This window comes from Saccopteryx bilineata, chromosome 7 (assembly GCF_036850765.1).
Source record: "Saccopteryx bilineata isolate mSacBil1 chromosome 7, mSacBil1_pri_phased_curated, whole genome shotgun sequence".
Lineage (NCBI taxonomy): Eukaryota > Metazoa > Chordata > Mammalia > Chiroptera > Emballonuridae > Saccopteryx > Saccopteryx bilineata.
Window position 1 is genome coordinate 106,884,653 of NC_089496.1, and position 15,842 is coordinate 106,900,494.

Here is a 15,842-nt window from a genome sequence, read left to right on the forward strand (position 1 = left end):
CTGGATTGAAGTTAACATAGTGTCTGGTGTCTAGAATGAACTTAAAAGGACACTAACTCTTATGATGTGAAGTACTTTCAGATCTTTGCTGTGTATCTGGCCACACTGGCACCAGGAATGGTTGTAAAATTACAAAACGGTGAAAAAGAGAAACTGGCTTCCTCCCTCAATTAGCTCACAGTAGTACATAGTATATACAGAATTAGTGATATAATTACAATTGTGACAGGTGTTTCAAAGGGAAAGATGAGTGTGCAAAGGGCATATTGACAAGGACTTTCTTGATCCAGGGGTTGGGAAAGTTCTTGAAGCTGAGGCTTGGCAGAAAAGCAGACTGGTTGGTTCAGGCGGGTGTGTGGCCCGAGCCCTGGGCTCCGTCAGCTGTTGTGTTAGAGGCCAGGCCTCTCCCTGAGGCTGTGAGCTCCCCGAGGGCGTGGCCTGCGTCCAGCATCGTCCTGTGACCCCGGGGGCTGGCACCTCTCTGGCACAGAGCAGGCGAGTGCTTCATGACTGTGTCAAGGATGCCGGAAAACTGACCCTTATCTCTTTTCTCTTTGTCAACAGCTCCTGCCCACACGGTTCCCAACCCATCCGGTAAGTGCTGAGCCCCCTGACAAGTCCCCTTTCCCTTCCCCTCAGTGACGGTGGCACTGAGGACACATGATGAGAATGGCGAAGAGATGGATTCCCTAAGTATAGCCGCCCTGGAAGCGCGTCCAACTGACCCTCCGTGGGCGGGCCAGGTCTAGGCCACCGCCTGCTGGGTCTCCGTCTTGGGAATTGTTGAAAAGGGTTCCCCGGGTGATGTGCCATGTGCTCTGGGGGTCACCAGCACATCTGTTTTGTCCCCACAGCAAATTATTCCTGTGGAGGCTTCCTGTCTCAGCAGTCGGGCTACTTCTCCAGCCCCTTCTACCCTGAGGACTACCCAAACAACGCCAGATGTGTGTGGGACATTGAAGTCCGGAACAATGACCGCGTGACAGTCGTCTTCAGAGATGTGCAGTAAGTGTGAGGATGCAGCACAGGACACGTGGGGGACCCCGCGGACCTTTGGAAGGGAGCCAACGGCCCCTGGCTCTTCAGGAGACATGTTGGCCCCATTGACTCTATTTTTTTCTCATGGGTTCAAGTTTTGACCCTGCACAGAGGCAGACGGTGGAGGTAAGGCCAGGACAACAGCCTTGGTCTGGTCACTGACTTGCTGTGTGCGATCATAAGAAATTATTTAACTTGCCTGAACCTGAGTCAAAAAGGAGAAATCAAATGCCTGTCTCCTGCTGCCTCTTCCCAGCGGTTATTGGGGATGTCACAAGAGAGAAATATACGAAAATGCTTGAAAAATGTTATCCATTGGGGGGGGACCCCAGTAGGGGTAATAATAATGCAGAGAACCCCTAGGAACAACCACACCAGGTGTTTTGAACCTTTTCTCTCCACACCCTCTGTTTTGAGGGGTGAATTCTAGGGCTCAGGGGTACATGGAGAAATCACTGCTTTAAGCAGAGAAGACATCATCGAAGCCACATTACTATGTGATTGGTCCGGGGGCTGGGGTGGGGTAACCATGCTGAGGCACCCGTGTTTTCTAGTGTCCTGGAAAGAAGGTACCATAACATCTTCCCTAACAGTCATCACTGAGCAAAATAGTTATGTCCATCAATTTCTGATTTATACAGCACCCTTGGGTGGGGGTGGGGGGCTCTCTGCCTTGGAAATTTATTCAGGGTTTTGCCAAAGATGTAACATGATTTTAATCTCCGCATCATTGCAATTCATGTTGGATTTGGGGGAACTCTAGTTAAAGCTCAGAAAATCCTATGGAAAGAGGTTGACTATGACTAGGTCCTTAGCCAGCATCTGAATGACAAGGGCACCAGCTTTGTGACATTTTCTGAAGCACTGGTCCATGTGTTATTTCTTGGGAACCTCACAGCAGCTCTCTGTGCATGGGTAGGATTATTTCACCTTTATAAGTAAGAACCTGACCTTTGGAGAGGCTATTTGACTTGTCCAATATTCATTGATTCAATAATTTATTTCTACCACTATAAATTTGTAGATATTTATTTTATTCTGGGGCAAACTGGGCTCTTTTTGACTGAAGAAAAAGTCTAAGGTAGGATGTAATCCTTTCCTTTCATGATGCAAAGAATTGTCCCAAGAGGGGCTGTATGTGTGACCCCAAAAGCCAGGACTAAGCCCCATGTATGGAGGCCCTGGAAAGAGAACTCTGCTTGATTTAAGAAAATCTATTATGTTCAGGCCCTTGTTGGTGGCTCAGTGGATAGAGCATCAGCCTGGCATGTGGACATTTCAGGTTCAATTTCTGGTCAGGGGACACAGGAAAAGCGACCATCTGCTTCTTCTCTCCTTCCTCTCCTCCTTCTCTACGTCTTCTCCTCTCACAGCCAGTGGCTCGATTGGTTAGAGCATGGCCCCAGGTGCTGAGAATGGCTCTGTTGGAGTACATCTGCCTCGGGTACTAAAAATAGCTCAGTACTTGAGCATTGACTGCAGGTGGGGTTGACAGGTGGATCCTGGTAGGGGCACAGGCAGGAGTCTGCCTTACTATCTTCCCGCCTCTTGAAAGAAAGAAAGAAAGAAAGAAAGAAAGAAAGAAAGAAAGAAAGAAAGAAGAAGAAAGAAAGAAAGAAAGAAAGAAAGAAAGATAGAAAGAAAGAAAGAAAGAAAGAAAGAAAGAAAGAAAGAAAGAAAGAAAGAAAGAAAGAAAGAAAGAAAGAAAGAAAGAAAGAAAGAAAGAAAGAAAGAAAGAGGGAGGGAGGGAGGGAGGGAAGGAGGAAAGGAAAATAAAATCTATTATGTTCAATTATTTTTCTTTTTTTTTTTTTTTTTTTGTATTTTTTTGAAGCTGGAAATGGGGAGAGACAGTCAGACAGACTCCCGCATGCGCCCGACCAGGATCCACCCAGCACGCCCACCAGGGGTGACGCTCTGCCCACCAGGGGGTGATGCTCTGCCCCTCCGGGGCGTCGCTCTGTCGCGACCAGAGCCACTTCAGCGCCTGGGGCAGCGGCCAAGGAGCCATCCCCAGCGCCCGGGCCATCTTTGCTCCAATCGAGCCTGGCTGCGGGAGGAGAAGAGAGAGACAGAGAGGAAGGAGGGGGAGGCGGAGAAGCAAATGGGCGCTTCTCCCATGTGCCCTGGCCGGGAATCGAACCCGGGTCCCCTGCACGCCAGGCCGACGCTCTACCGCTGAGCCAACCGGCCAGGGCCTATTATGTTCAATTATTAATTTTGTCAGTTTCTGGCACAGAGGTGTGACCCCACTCCTTGCAAGATCTGACCTCCTGCCTCAAATCCTGAATAGAAGTGAAGCCAGAACCGTGTGTCGTGTCTCTGCAGGCTTGAGGGGAACTGTAACTACGACTACATCGAGGTGTTCGACGGCCCCTACCACAGCTCCCCCCTCATTGGCCGGATTTGTCACGGGGCGAGGGACTCCTTCACTTCGTCGTCCAACTTTATGTCCATTCGCTTCATCAGTGACGGCAGTATCACCAGGAGGGGGTTCCAGGTGGAGTACTACTCCAGTCCTGCCAATGACAGCACCAGTAAGTCCCCGGGCTCGTTAAGGGGGGGGGGGCGCCTCTGAGAGCCTCTGTTCCTTGACCGTTATGTGGTGTTGTGACAAAAACGACAGCAGGATTGATCTGGCTCTGACAGGGACCAAGGGCAGGGGGTCATGGGACTCTGGCTGCCCAGAAACAAGGTCAAGGGACAGAACTGGATGATGGGCAGAATACTGACCTTCCTGCGGTCAGCAGAGACTGAGGAGAAGGAGAAGAAGGTACAGGTGATGCTTTGAGCATATAGCGAGATAGGTACCAGTGCCAAGGGCAGAAGCGACCCCCTGGCTTGATGTTCCAGAGTGTGGGACACTGTGACCATGTCCTGAGAGCCGGCACATTTGACTGCTGTCTGAAAAATCACTGGTCACTGCGCCACTTCCAACAGAGGCTCATGACTACAGTCTGAGCTGTTAAATGGACTAGTTTAATGACTGGTCAGGGACTGGGCAAGGTGATGTCCACACTGTCTTTTCTCAGTCAGAAGTTTAGGCTTTGACCTGTTTGACAGTGAAGGGACCTTCTTTCACAACACCCCCACGATGCAACGGGGGCGTTGCGTTTCCTTGTGGGTAACGGTGACTTGGCCAAACACTTCACTCACTTCACGCGCTGCCCCCGTTTCTTCACCCGTGGGATCCCACGTCCCTGCGCCCTCATCGGGCTCTCAGGAGAATGGGACTGACTTGAGCCGCAGGGCACCTCGGGGGTAGGGGTGGCCAGCGTGTCCTAACGTGGCCCATCTGTGTCGGCCATCTTGACCCCTGCACCTGTATGGAAGGAGCCCCTGGGAGTACGTGCTCGGGCTTAGGGACGGTGACCGACTCTGTTGTCTGCCCTTGGCCACCAGAGCTGCTCTGTCTGCCGAATCAAATGCAAGCCAACGTGAGCAGAGGCTACCTGCAGTCCCTGGGCTACTCTGCCAGGGACCTGGCCATCCCTGGCTGGAATCAGGTCTACCAGTGTCGGCCCCAGATAACGTCGAGCCACGTGTCATTCACCATTCCCTACTCCGGCTGCGGCACCACCCAGCAGGTGAGCCGGGCCTCCCCACTCCACCGCCTGCTGGGCAGGCTTTCTAGGGATGTGCGCCGTGTTTCTTGAATTCTGGGGACCCAGAAGACATGGTTATGATACAACCAGCATGTAATTGGTGTGAAGATATAAATCTGTTCCTTGCTGCTTCCAAAATAGAAGGACAGAGGAGGAGGGTAGGTCAGCAGGTGATTTTTCCAGCACGTTCCAGCACAGAGCGTGCCAGGGAGGCTGCCACTCACGTCAGTCATAGCAACAGCGGCGCCCACGGGCAGCGCCAGGTTCTCTAGGGCAGTGGTCCCCAACCCCCGGGTCACGGACTGGTACCGGTCCGTGGGCCATTTGGTACCGGTCCGCAGAGAAAGAATAAATAACTTACATTATTTCTGTTTTATTTATATTTAAGTCTAAATGATGTTTTATTTTTAAAAAATGACCAGATTCCCTCTGTTATATCCGCCTAAGACTCACTCTTGACGCTTGTCTCGTAAGTTCAACAATTATATTTTAAAATGCCACAGTTTTTACACCGGTCGCATAATTTTATTTTGTGCATTTATCCGTCCCACCCTAAAGGCCGGTCCGTGAAAATATTTTCTGACATTAAACCGGTCCGTGGCCCAAAAAAGGTTGGGGGCCACTGCTCTAGGGTCTGAAGCTTACACCCTTTGGGGCAGGGGTGGGGAGAGGACCGGGCGCCTCTCTACGTGAAAGAATGCAAACACATTCTAGCCTTCCTCTTTAATAAGGTGTCAGATTGCCTCACGTTTTAGGGTTTCCATTCAGGCCACAACGGTGTTATTTTAGCGCTCTTTCTTGCAAAAGCCCCCACAGCTTGTGGGAATGCGCACCCAGTTCAGAGTTTGCTTCTGACCAGCATTGCATTTAGGAAGGGAAGGGTTTCCCCGGTCTCCACTGGGTCATGCCTCACTAGTGCTCACCTCCCTTGGGGTCAGATGATCGTGGCCAGGGAGCTTCCAGGGGGCCTCATTCACCTGTGTCCTCTTGGCCATTTGGGCCCCTTTGGGCAGCCAGTCTTGGCCCCACCCTTCTCCACCACAGTGCTTTGGCTTGGCTTCTGTCCCCTGTCCCCTCCACCCACGCTGTGGATATTCACTGATGCCATGATGCTGTTGTTGACAGTACACCAAGCCCTGGGGAGAGAACGCATCCTTTGTTTGAGATGCTCACAGACCAGCAGGGCAAGGTTCTCAGCCCCAGAGAAGTCACTCTTACAAGACGGTAGGCACATCAAACGGTGTGGGAGACCAGTGTTCTTAGGAATTTGCCGCTTGGTGAAAGCCACCGTGGGAAATAACGCTGTGGGACAGGAAGGGAAGAGGCAGGATGTGACAGGATGTCCTCTGCGTTACCATGCCCACCCGACTGTCCACCTGAGCTCAGGGGAAGACCCTACCCCAGAGCTCAGAGACCTGCTGCAGCCACAACTCTGATCGCTGTTGCTTCCAGCACCGGCAGCTTAGACACGGAGCTGCAATAGCTAATGACCCACCCCAGCAGCACAGCGCAGACTAATGGCTGCAGCCCCTCCCACGAGTACACACCTGCCTTCCCTGGTTTCTCCCAGCAACAGTGGGCACAAAACAGAACAAGCCAGAAGGTTCTGAGCCCCAGAGTCCAAACGCAGCTTCACCACACAACAGAGCGAGGAGGGAGCATCCAGACACACCCATCTTCCCATGAGGGGGTGCTCTCAGGAGGCCCCAACACCTGGTCCACACGGTGGGCCCCCATCATGAGGTAGAGAAAAGGGAGTATGTGAACGGAAGGAGGAGTCTCGCTAGTTAAGCAACATGCCCGTCCCAGGCAGTGGCACCCTGGCTGTAGGCATGTGCCATCCGGGTCTGGTTCTGGGAAGGGTTTTGCAGACTGATTGAGCCACTTCCCTCTCATTCTACCCAAAATCGGCCCTGAGAGTCTCTCAGCAGGTGACGTCTGCCTGACTCTGCTCTCCTGTTTGATTTCTCCTAGGTGGATAACGATACCATCACCTACTCCAACGTCCTCAGAGCAGCCGTCTCCAGTGGCGTCATCAAGAGGAAGAAGGACCTTTACATTCACGTCAACTGCAGAATGCTCAAGGACACGTGGGTCGACACCATGTACATCGCCAACAACTCCATCGTGGTCAAGGAGGTGCAGTACGGCAACTTCGACGTGAACCTTTCCTTCTACACCTCCTCCGCGTTCTCCCGGCCCGTGACCAGCAGCCCGTACTACGTGGACCTGCGCCAGACTCTCTACCTTCAGGCCGAAATCCTTCACGCCGACGCCTCCTTGGCCTTGTTCGTGGACACCTGTGTGGCATCGCCGTATTCCAACGACTTCACATCTTTGAATTACTATCTAATCCGGAGCGGGTAAGGAATGTCCGCAGGGGGTGGACTTCGAAACCTTTACCTGATCACCCCAACGCGAGGAGCCCAAGGGCTCGAGTAACGCAGCTGCCGGTCCTAGTAGCTCGAGCGGAACCAGTCAGGTGGTCCTCTCTGTTAACGCACAGGGAGCGGGGTGGCTGACAAGTGGGACGGCTCAGCGGTGGTCACCAGGCAGGTCAGCTGGCAGGTCTTGGTATTACAAGGACAGGGAGTAGTGGGAAGAGCATTCATTTGAAACAGATCGAGACTGAGACGCCCACTCTGCCACGACGAGCTGTTCCCCTCTGGGCAGGCGGTGGCACCACTCCGAGCCAGCTTGTCCACCCATCAAACGAGCATGGTGATGCCCGCATCATAGGCTGTTGGGGGGGATGAAAGGAGAAGGTGTAGAAGGGGATTTGGGCAAAGCAGGTGCACAGGAGATGGTCCCCGATGAGGGTTGCCACAAAGGCACCACATGAGGACCTAAACCCGCTGAGAATAGACGTTTTCAGGGCCCATGGTTCCAGCCAAGCTCAGAGACGTAGAGGGGAGGCAGTGGTGCCCAGGCCAGACTCAAAGGTGCCCGGGCTGGGCTGTTGTACCGTAGTTTTGTCTCCCTGGATGACAGGACTCTGGCAAGGTGGGGGTTGCTTCTTCTGAGCTCACAGAGGAGTCCAGGGTCATCAGGGCGTGCGGCTGTAATCGCTACTCTTCTGTCTCTCTCCATGGGTGTTTACATCATTTCTTGGCTTATAATTTGACCTTGGCACCTCAGGAACAATGGCCTTACGTAGATGTCGCACTGACAGGGAAAGGCGACCTGCTAGGAATGAGGGCTGGGAGGTTAAATGTCACACCTCCTCGGGATAATGAAAAACAGCGTCTCCTTCCAGGAACAATGATCATACATGTTGAGTCGATACGCAGGTGTTGAGGCTTGTCCTGTTCACAGTCTACACGGTGGCTTCCGTTCACAGCTGGCTCCATCCTTGGCAGCCAGGATGGGGGAGAAGCTTACCTAGCCCCTCTTTTTACAAACAGTAACAAGATGACATCCGAATGGATGTCGGATGGTTGAGATGAATGCAAGTGAGCGAGGGCTTCGGTTCTGCTCTGTTCAAGGGTCTTTCTTGGTCAAATCCAGCACACGCATGGATATAAGATAACGCAGTTTCTGGGGAGGGGGGATGTGTCTAGGGGGTCCCACGGGTCCCCACCCTACTTGGGGCACAGGGCTCATTGACTGTACCTGGCCACCAACCAAATCACCTACCTGCATGCCCAGGAGAGCGACCTGGAGCTTCAAACACCTGGAGGGTCCTCGGAACAGGTGGCGGTGGTCAGGAGACATAGCCTGGAGAGTGAAGGGCACCAGACACACCGGAGAGTAACCAAGTGTCACCTCATGTGACCCTGAGACAAGGAGAGGGGAGGAAATGCCGTCTTCCTGTCCTCTCCCTGGGTCCTGCTAGTCCGACTCGCCTGGGCAAGCTGGGACAATTGAGCCTACGGTCACTGTGCTATATGGGGCTGGCTCATCTGTGCCTGCTCAAACCCTGCCCTGGCTTGCTGCTTGACGATGCTCCCGATGTGCCCGAGCCCCCAGGCTGTCCCCGCAGGGCTGACAGGCAGTGTCAGAACCGCACGAGCCCCCAGGCTGTCCCCGCAGGGCTGACAGGCAGTGTCAGAACCGCACGTTGCTCAGGAGGCAGGCAGGGGAGGTGCACGCAGCAGGAGGCATGGGCCCCGCGGGCGGGCAGGGCTGCAGGAGCCCGGGGTGCCCGGGTTGCACTCACAGCTCCGGTTCTCTCCTCCCAGGTGCGTGAAGGATGAGACCTACCAAACCTACTCTCCGCCGTCGCCCCGCGTGGCCCGCTTCGCGTTCAGCGCCTTCCACTTCCTGAACCGCTTCCCGTCGGTGTACCTGCAGTGCAAGGTGGTGGTGTGCAGGGCCTCTGACCCCTCCTCCCGCTGCCGCAGGGGCTGCGTGGTGAGGGCCAGGAGGGACCTGGGCTCCTACCAGGAGAAGGTGGACGTCGTCCTGGGACCCATCCAGCTGCAGGCCCGGCACGCCGAGAAGAGAAGCCTGGGTAGGTGGCCGCCTCCCACAGCCCGCCCACGGAGGGTCCTGGCCCGTGACCCGGGGGGACTCGGGATGTTTCTGAGGGTGTCATTTCTACCTTGAATTGGGCATCTACTATACATCAGGCACGCTGTGCTCCACTGGGTGACACAGAGTCCAACTGGACATGAACCCAGGTCTGGGCAGGGCCGCGGGGGTGCCAGCAGGACTGATGGGTTCTGAGGGCTGACGGGCTGACGCCGGACAAGCCGGGCCATTTTCCTTGTCTAGAATGGGGACGTGTTTCCTGCTGTGCTGCTGTTGTGCACGTGGAGGAAGAAATGTTTGCAGGGTGACTCCCAGGGTTTCTGGTGGGGGCTCCCCGGCGACAAAGCGGTTGTGGGGGAGCAGTTCTCACAAACCGTCCCTGCAGTCACGGGCTCCACTCCCTGGAGCATCTTTGGCAGTTCTCTCCTGTGTCCCAGTTCAGACTGTCCCCAGGTCTGGCTGGCTCTAGGCTCTTTCCTTCCTTCCTTATTCATTCCATGCCTATCTATTGAAGTCCTACTATGTGCCAGAGACAAATAACTAACAACAGAAGCAGATTAACATCCTCACCACTGAACAGCTTACCTTCCGGCGGGAGAGGACAGGGCACGGGGCTTCTGACAGGAGTCAGAGCTGTAGAGAGGACGGCAGGGCGGGGTGACGGGTGCAGGGGCCGACGGGGACCCTCTCACTCCTCTTGTCTCCCTTCTCTTTCCACGGGTGCTGCAGTGTCTGGGGGCCTGGGTACCCCTTGCTTGGACTCATGTACCCCTTTCCCAGTTGGTCTCAAAGGCCCCAACTCTCTCCCCTCCCACCCAGCGGGAGCCTCCAGCCAGGTTTGATCTCCCAAAGCCCCGCTCCAAGTTCCTGCTCAGAAACCTCTCCTGGCTCCTGACCGGACACAGTGACTCCCCCTGCCAGGCACGAGCTGCCCTTTGGCGTCCGGCCTCGGTGTCTCACCTGCCACTTCTCTCTCTCTCATTCCTTTCTCCCCTCCCACCAGACAACTAGTTCTGATGACACCACCCTGCCCTGGGACCACCGCCCTCGCCGTCTCCTCTCTGTCTCCGCCGGGCTCATCCGCATCTTCATCCCAACGTCCTCTCCTGCCGACCCGCTGATGGCCGGCGTGGGCGAGCAGGCCAGCACCCAGGGAGCGGCCGCCATCTCCGCAGGGGTCCTCCCGGTTGTGGTCCTGGCCACGGTGACCTTCACAGTGGGGAGGAGCACCCGCCCCACCCATGGCCAGCCTCCGAGCTCTAAACGGGGCATCAGGAGAGCGCACGGGCGGTGCTCAGACATGGGCCCTGCCGGCTCGGGAACCCAAGGGAGGGAGGAGCGGGCGCGGGCCCTGAGCTGGGCACCCGGCGGCACCGAACTCTGTTTGCTCTGTCGGCCCTGTGTGCCCAGGCACGTGGCGGGGTGGGTTGAGATGGGGGCGCAGAAAGTCAGGGGCAGATCCTGCTAAAACTAGGCTCGGTGCTGGCACACGTGTCAGGCAAGCAGGTCCCACCCAGGATCTCAAGTCCTGCGTGCAGCTGTGAGCCGGACACTCTCACAAGCAGAGCTTCCTGTTTTGTATACTTTTCTGACCTTCTATAAACTTACTTCTTAGGCCTACAGCATATATCTTAACCTTTCAATTTATAGGACAAGCTGAATAAAAAATTTTTTTTTTCAAAGCAAGTGTCTGTTTGGTCATTGAAGTGACTCACCTAAGCGCTGGTCCCTTCAAGTGAAGCTCGGCGGGGTAGGCTGTCCTCAGGAATGAGAAAAACCGAGGCTCTGCCCTGTGGCTTCCGGAACCTTCTTGAGGATGGATAAGGCATCCTCCTCTGTCCTTGGCATGTTTTGGTTCTGCCCAAAGCAGGAAACGCACAGTGAAGGCTGGGAAAAGACCAGAATGCTAACTAACAACGTCATCATTTTTAGTGTCTGTGACTCAGAATGGAAGGTGATTGCCTCTGTTTCTCCAGGAATCTGTGTCTTCCGGTTCTGGTGTCCTATCTGGAACGGTGGGGCGGGGAGGCTCTGGGGAAGAGAGCACACTGCTGGGGCCCCGAGGACCCCAGGTGCAGGGACTAGGGCACCAAGGTCCTGTGTGCACGTGTTCTTCAGGGAGAAACGGATGGACAGGGGGCCCCAGGATCTCAGAAGAAACAAAGGGACGGGTGCTTTCCGAAAAGGCAGTGAATCTGCCAAAGAACGGGAGAGAAGCCAGACCCAGGTTCCTAGGTCAGGCATGGTAAGAATGGGAGCTTTCTCATACTGCCCTGGGAATGTGAACATTTTTCCCTCTGAGCCCGACTGAGGGCCGCTGCCCGAGACAGGACAGCTAAAACCAGCCTAGTTCCAGAGGAGTGACTTGAGTCGGGGAGACCCAGCAGGACAGCAGCTGCAGGGACCCCCCCCTAAGACAAAGGGAGTGAGTATTTTAGATATAAGTGGTGGATGGGGAGGGGCGAACTGGAAAAGGCCAAGGTGCACACCTGTTAAATCCACAGCATCACCAAAGAAAACTCACATCCTGAGCAGCCACTTGGGGGCCAGTATTGCCCAAGAAACTTTGCGACCTGGTGTCATCACAGTGGTCCAGGCCAGTGTTTTTCCACCCCCGGGTCCATGAACCAGTCCACCAGAGATTTCGTGCTGGTCCATGAAAGTGCTAGCCACTCTGATGTTATGAAGATTATAGACCCCATGATCTTAGTCGAATCCAATTACGCTCAGGGTGATTTCTGCCTTAGTGGCCTCGAAATCTCCTATTTTCACCAGTCCCCAAGTGAAAAGGTTGAAAACCACTGGTCCAGACACAGTGTTCAGTACGATGTAGTTGGGAGATACTGCTGGACAGTTCCGTGAGGACATCTCCATAGTCAGCAGGCCTGACAACGGAAGACAATGCCAGGCGCCCCAGAAGCTGTTGTTCGTCCTAAATTCCCGGTCCCCAAAACAGCCCAACATCAACGATGCCAGTCTGGTGACCCCATAGAAATGGTTGCTTCTTTGTTTTGTTTCAGAATGTTTTTAAGGGACCCCTTCCCATGACTACAATTTGTTTTGTCCAATGAAAATACAAGAATTTAATACCTCGTTACAGAAACATTCTTTGTCATCAACCAATTTGCAAGACTGAAGAGCAGAGTCAATAGGAACTCCTCTTTCTGCTTCCCCCAAACCCCTGTTTCTCCGTCCCTGACAGTGTCTTCCTAGTACAGGCCTGAGGACTAGCCAACAGGCTCGCGGGCTTGCCCCCCCCCCCCCCCCCCCGTGGCCTGCCCCTCGGTCCCAGCTCAGGGATGCCTTGGTCAGAATCTGTGAGCACTTCCCCAGGGTGTCCAGGATCAAAAGTGTTTATGTTTGTAAACAGCCAGTACCTGCACCTGGAAATCCCAGGGAAACCAATCACCCAACAGTCAGCTTCCATCATGAGGAAACCTTTCTGCCGACCACATCCCTCGGGCTGCAAGCATTCCCTCTTTCTCCTAGGGCTCCGGAGAGGGGGCTCGGGTCCCTGCCTGTGAGGCTGTGCAGACAGGAGGGCAGAGGGGCGTCTGGCCGGGGAGAAGTGTGGTGTGTGGGGAGGTAGGCTTGAGCGGTTGGGGCAGAGGCGGGCTTAGGGGTTCAATCTGAAGCAGACAGTCCGGGTCAGAGATTTCAGGTTCTCTTGGCCAAGACTGTGTTCCCGGTACACGAGGGCCCAGGTAAATCGTGTGGGCTCCTGCCGCCAAGCTCACCTCTTAGGGAGAAGGGAAAGTGAAACACTGTCTGCCTTTCTCTTCTTCCTGTGCAGTCAAAACCAGCATGGCTGACAAGACACCAAAGAGAAAGAAAAAAAGAAGATGGAAACTTGGAGTTCCTCGTGGGTCAAAGGAAGGGGATGGAAAACTCACGCCCCTGTGAAGGGAAGCTGAGTATCCAGGCCCCTCAGCACAGAGGGGACAGAGCCTCGCAGCCTCACCCTGGGGACATCCTGGCCACCAGAGGGAGGGACAGACAGGAAGTCCGGCACTCACATTCAAGGACTAGCCCCTTCGGCTGCTTTCTCCCTGTTTTCCCAATTCCACCCAAACGACCCTGTTCCCACTCTGGGGTCACAGTCCAAAATGTCACTTTGAGGAGGGTGACCAACATGTCCCAGTGAGCTGGGGAATTTCCCAGTGTTCGCACCCGAACGTCCCTCCTCCTGCGAAACCTCCCCGTCCTGGCCAGACCCGAACACCGCCTGGACGTTTCCTGTCAACTCTGTAATGGGACCGGTGATCAATTTCATGTTGGAGTAAATCGATTGAATGACTTTTCCAGATGAGAAGAAGGCAAACTTCTTCACGTACGGGGAGTGGTTGCGACATCAAGGACATCGTCGAGCCCAGTGTTACATCCCAGGAGACAGGCCACAGCAAACCCAAAGTTAATTTTATAAGTTTTATTGCAAACCTGCGCAGGGACTGCAGGCAACCCACGCAAGGGAACACTGCAGCCCCGAGCTTCTAAAATGGCTCCTTTTTATAGGGTGGCTATCTAGGCTGAGCAAGCAAGCAGCGTTTACAAGGGCGGGAGGGGTGCGGTTAGCTGACCTTGTTCTTGGCTAAGTCTTTAGGGTAGGGGCTTCCTTGATCTGGGTACATAGAGTTCTGTGGAAAATATTGCTACATTTCTAACGGTTGTTTATCTTTTTTCCTCCAGCCATGTACTGGATATACTCAGTTTTCATGGCTGGTGGCCTGCACCGCTTGTCCTAAGATGTCACACCCAGCCACTACGGCGGACCCACGGAATTACAAGCTGAATTGATGATTGTTGGTATCAAGCCCGTAAATTTGGGGGTGATTTGTTTCAGCTGATAGAGGCCCATGTAAATTTGGGGGTGATTTGTTTCAGCTGATAGAGGCCTCATGGGCGTAGGGGAAGAGGAGGACACTTCATCCTGGGAAGGTGGGGGGGAGCCCAGGGCCAGGAGTTACCTGAAACCAAGAAGCCTTAGCAAGTAGGTCTTACCTAGAGGGAGCCCCCCTACACCCCGGGGGTCTCCCCAAAGAAGACGAGGAGGGAAGGCCCCTGGGCAAGTGGAGCTGCAGGTATAATAAGGACCGTGACACTCGGTTCACCATGGGGAATAAATGAAACTTTAGTAACGGTGAGATGCAGGCTTGCCTGTGCAGGCTTTCGCAGCAGGCTCTTCTTCCGGGCGCCTGGCCTTCGTCCCATCACCCGGGTGGGTGCCGCGGGATATAAAATCCTGGTTCATCAGCATCAGGTCTCCCGGGAACTCAGCTACTCGAAAAAGGTTGCGGTTCGTTAAGCCAGCGATGGACCGTTCCGCCTTCTTTGCGGGAAAGAATGGTTTCAGGTCAGCGGGCTGGTAGGTTAGACGTGGACTGGGTTCTTCTGACTTGAAAATGACGTTCATTTTTATTTCTTGTCTTCTTGGGGTTTTGCTCTTGGCCTCGTCTCTCTCCTCTTGTGCGACACCGTCATAATCCTCCTTATCGTTGTCCTCGTCCTCACCCCCTCTGGACAGAACGGGGGCGTCCCTGGACTTTCCAACATGGGGGAGCGGCGGGTAGGAGCTCAGGGCTCGCGCGCGCTGCATGCGCTCCACGTGCTTACGGACGGTGAGCCTCTCCCGCCGCGGCATTCTGAGCTCCCCTAGGGGCACGACCACCTCGGCCGTCCACACTTTTTCTGCTAGGGGCCCACAGGTGGAACAAGCTGAGGGGTGCTGGCTCTTATATTGCGTCAGCTGTCTGTAGTCTGAAGACCGCCGCCGCAGCTTCTTGAGCATTCTCCATTCCTCCTCTTGCTTGTAAGTCAGAAACTTTCTGGATGCCACAGTGTGGGTGCCCCCTAGACGCTGAGGACCAGACGAGGATGGTTAAAAAATAGCCCCAGGCCAGGAGCACCCACGGGAAGAATTCAGTTAGTGTCACCTCCTCCCATCATTGCTGAGTGTGTCTGAGCCCCTGTGTAGTGGGCAAAAGGGTGAGTCTGTGGGGTCGGTCAAGCCTGGGCTCAGATCCTGACTCTTCTGTTCACCTACTGTGAGTTTGAAAGAATTTCATTGACTCGCAGGACCTCTGGGAGGCCTCCGGAAACATCATATAAGAGAGTAATGAGTGCAAGAATAAGGGCTCAAGAGACAGCAGCTTCCTTCATTTCTGATCACGCGGAGTCCTGACTGGGACTCTGAAATAAGAGAGTATTTTGCTATGCCAGCGTGGACGCCGCTAGCAGACTCAGCCACGTTGAGTCCCGTTGGGGAGATGTACCTCTCTGTTGCTGTTTATTGGGGATCCTCTGTCTCCCCCTAGGGTGAACTGCCTGCCTTCACAGGGCCTCCCTGTGTGCGCTTACTATGATCTCCTTTTCCATGGGGGAGTATTTCCCGAGGGCAATCCTTGGGTCTGAGTTGTGGAATCTGGTCCAGATCCTGGAAGACAGAGAGAAAGGTGCGTGAGAACTCAGGAAAGGGTCTTCCTAGTCCTCCCCTCCCAAAGGGTGAGCCGGCATTAGCCAGGCTAGGGCCCCTGTGACCCAGGTTTCTGCAGGTGTGGGGGCGGGCTCCTCCCCGTGGCCTTGGTCTGATGTGGGGGGGAAGGAGTGGACAGGAAACAGCTACACTCACCCCAAAGATGAAGCATTGCATTGATCCCTTTGGCAGCACAGGGACACTTGATCATGAGCAGACTTGCCTGTGCCCAGTATGCTGACCGGTACGCTCTTATC

The 15,842-nt window shown here is 54.5% G+C and overlaps 2 protein-coding genes across 12 annotated transcripts in view; one reads left to right on the forward strand and one right to left on the reverse strand.

The window, feature by feature from the left end:
* The window catches only part of DMBT1 (deleted in malignant brain tumors 1), a 55,810-nt gene extending 45,012 nt beyond the window's left edge, over nt 1-10,798 (forward strand). For all 11 annotated transcript variants that reach the window (XM_066240158.1, XM_066240160.1, XM_066240161.1 and 8 more), the window contains 7 exons: nt 565-594; nt 855-1,005; nt 3,367-3,575; nt 4,441-4,625; nt 6,618-7,006; nt 8,825-9,096; nt 10,120-10,798. In XM_066240158.1, coding sequence (XP_066096255.1) covers nt 565-594; nt 855-1,005; nt 3,367-3,575; nt 4,441-4,625; nt 6,618-7,006; nt 8,825-9,096; nt 10,120-10,127 — 1,244 coding nt within the window. In that variant the 3' untranslated portion in view covers nt 10,128-10,798. The remainder of the gene's footprint in view (nt 1-564; nt 595-854; nt 1,006-3,366; nt 3,576-4,440; nt 4,626-6,617; nt 7,007-8,824; nt 9,097-10,119) is intronic.
* Nucleotides 10,799-14,060: 3,262 nt separating this feature from the next.
* C7H10orf120 (chromosome 7 C10orf120 homolog) lies at nt 14,061-15,839 on the reverse strand (the record flags this gene model as incomplete). The annotated part of the gene is made up of 3 exons (XM_066239522.1): nt 14,061-14,970; nt 15,471-15,546; nt 15,742-15,839. Coding segments are annotated over 3 exons (900 nt in total), but the record flags the coding sequence as incomplete, so codon positions are not given.
* Between the last annotated feature and the right edge of the window lie 3 nt (nt 15,840-15,842).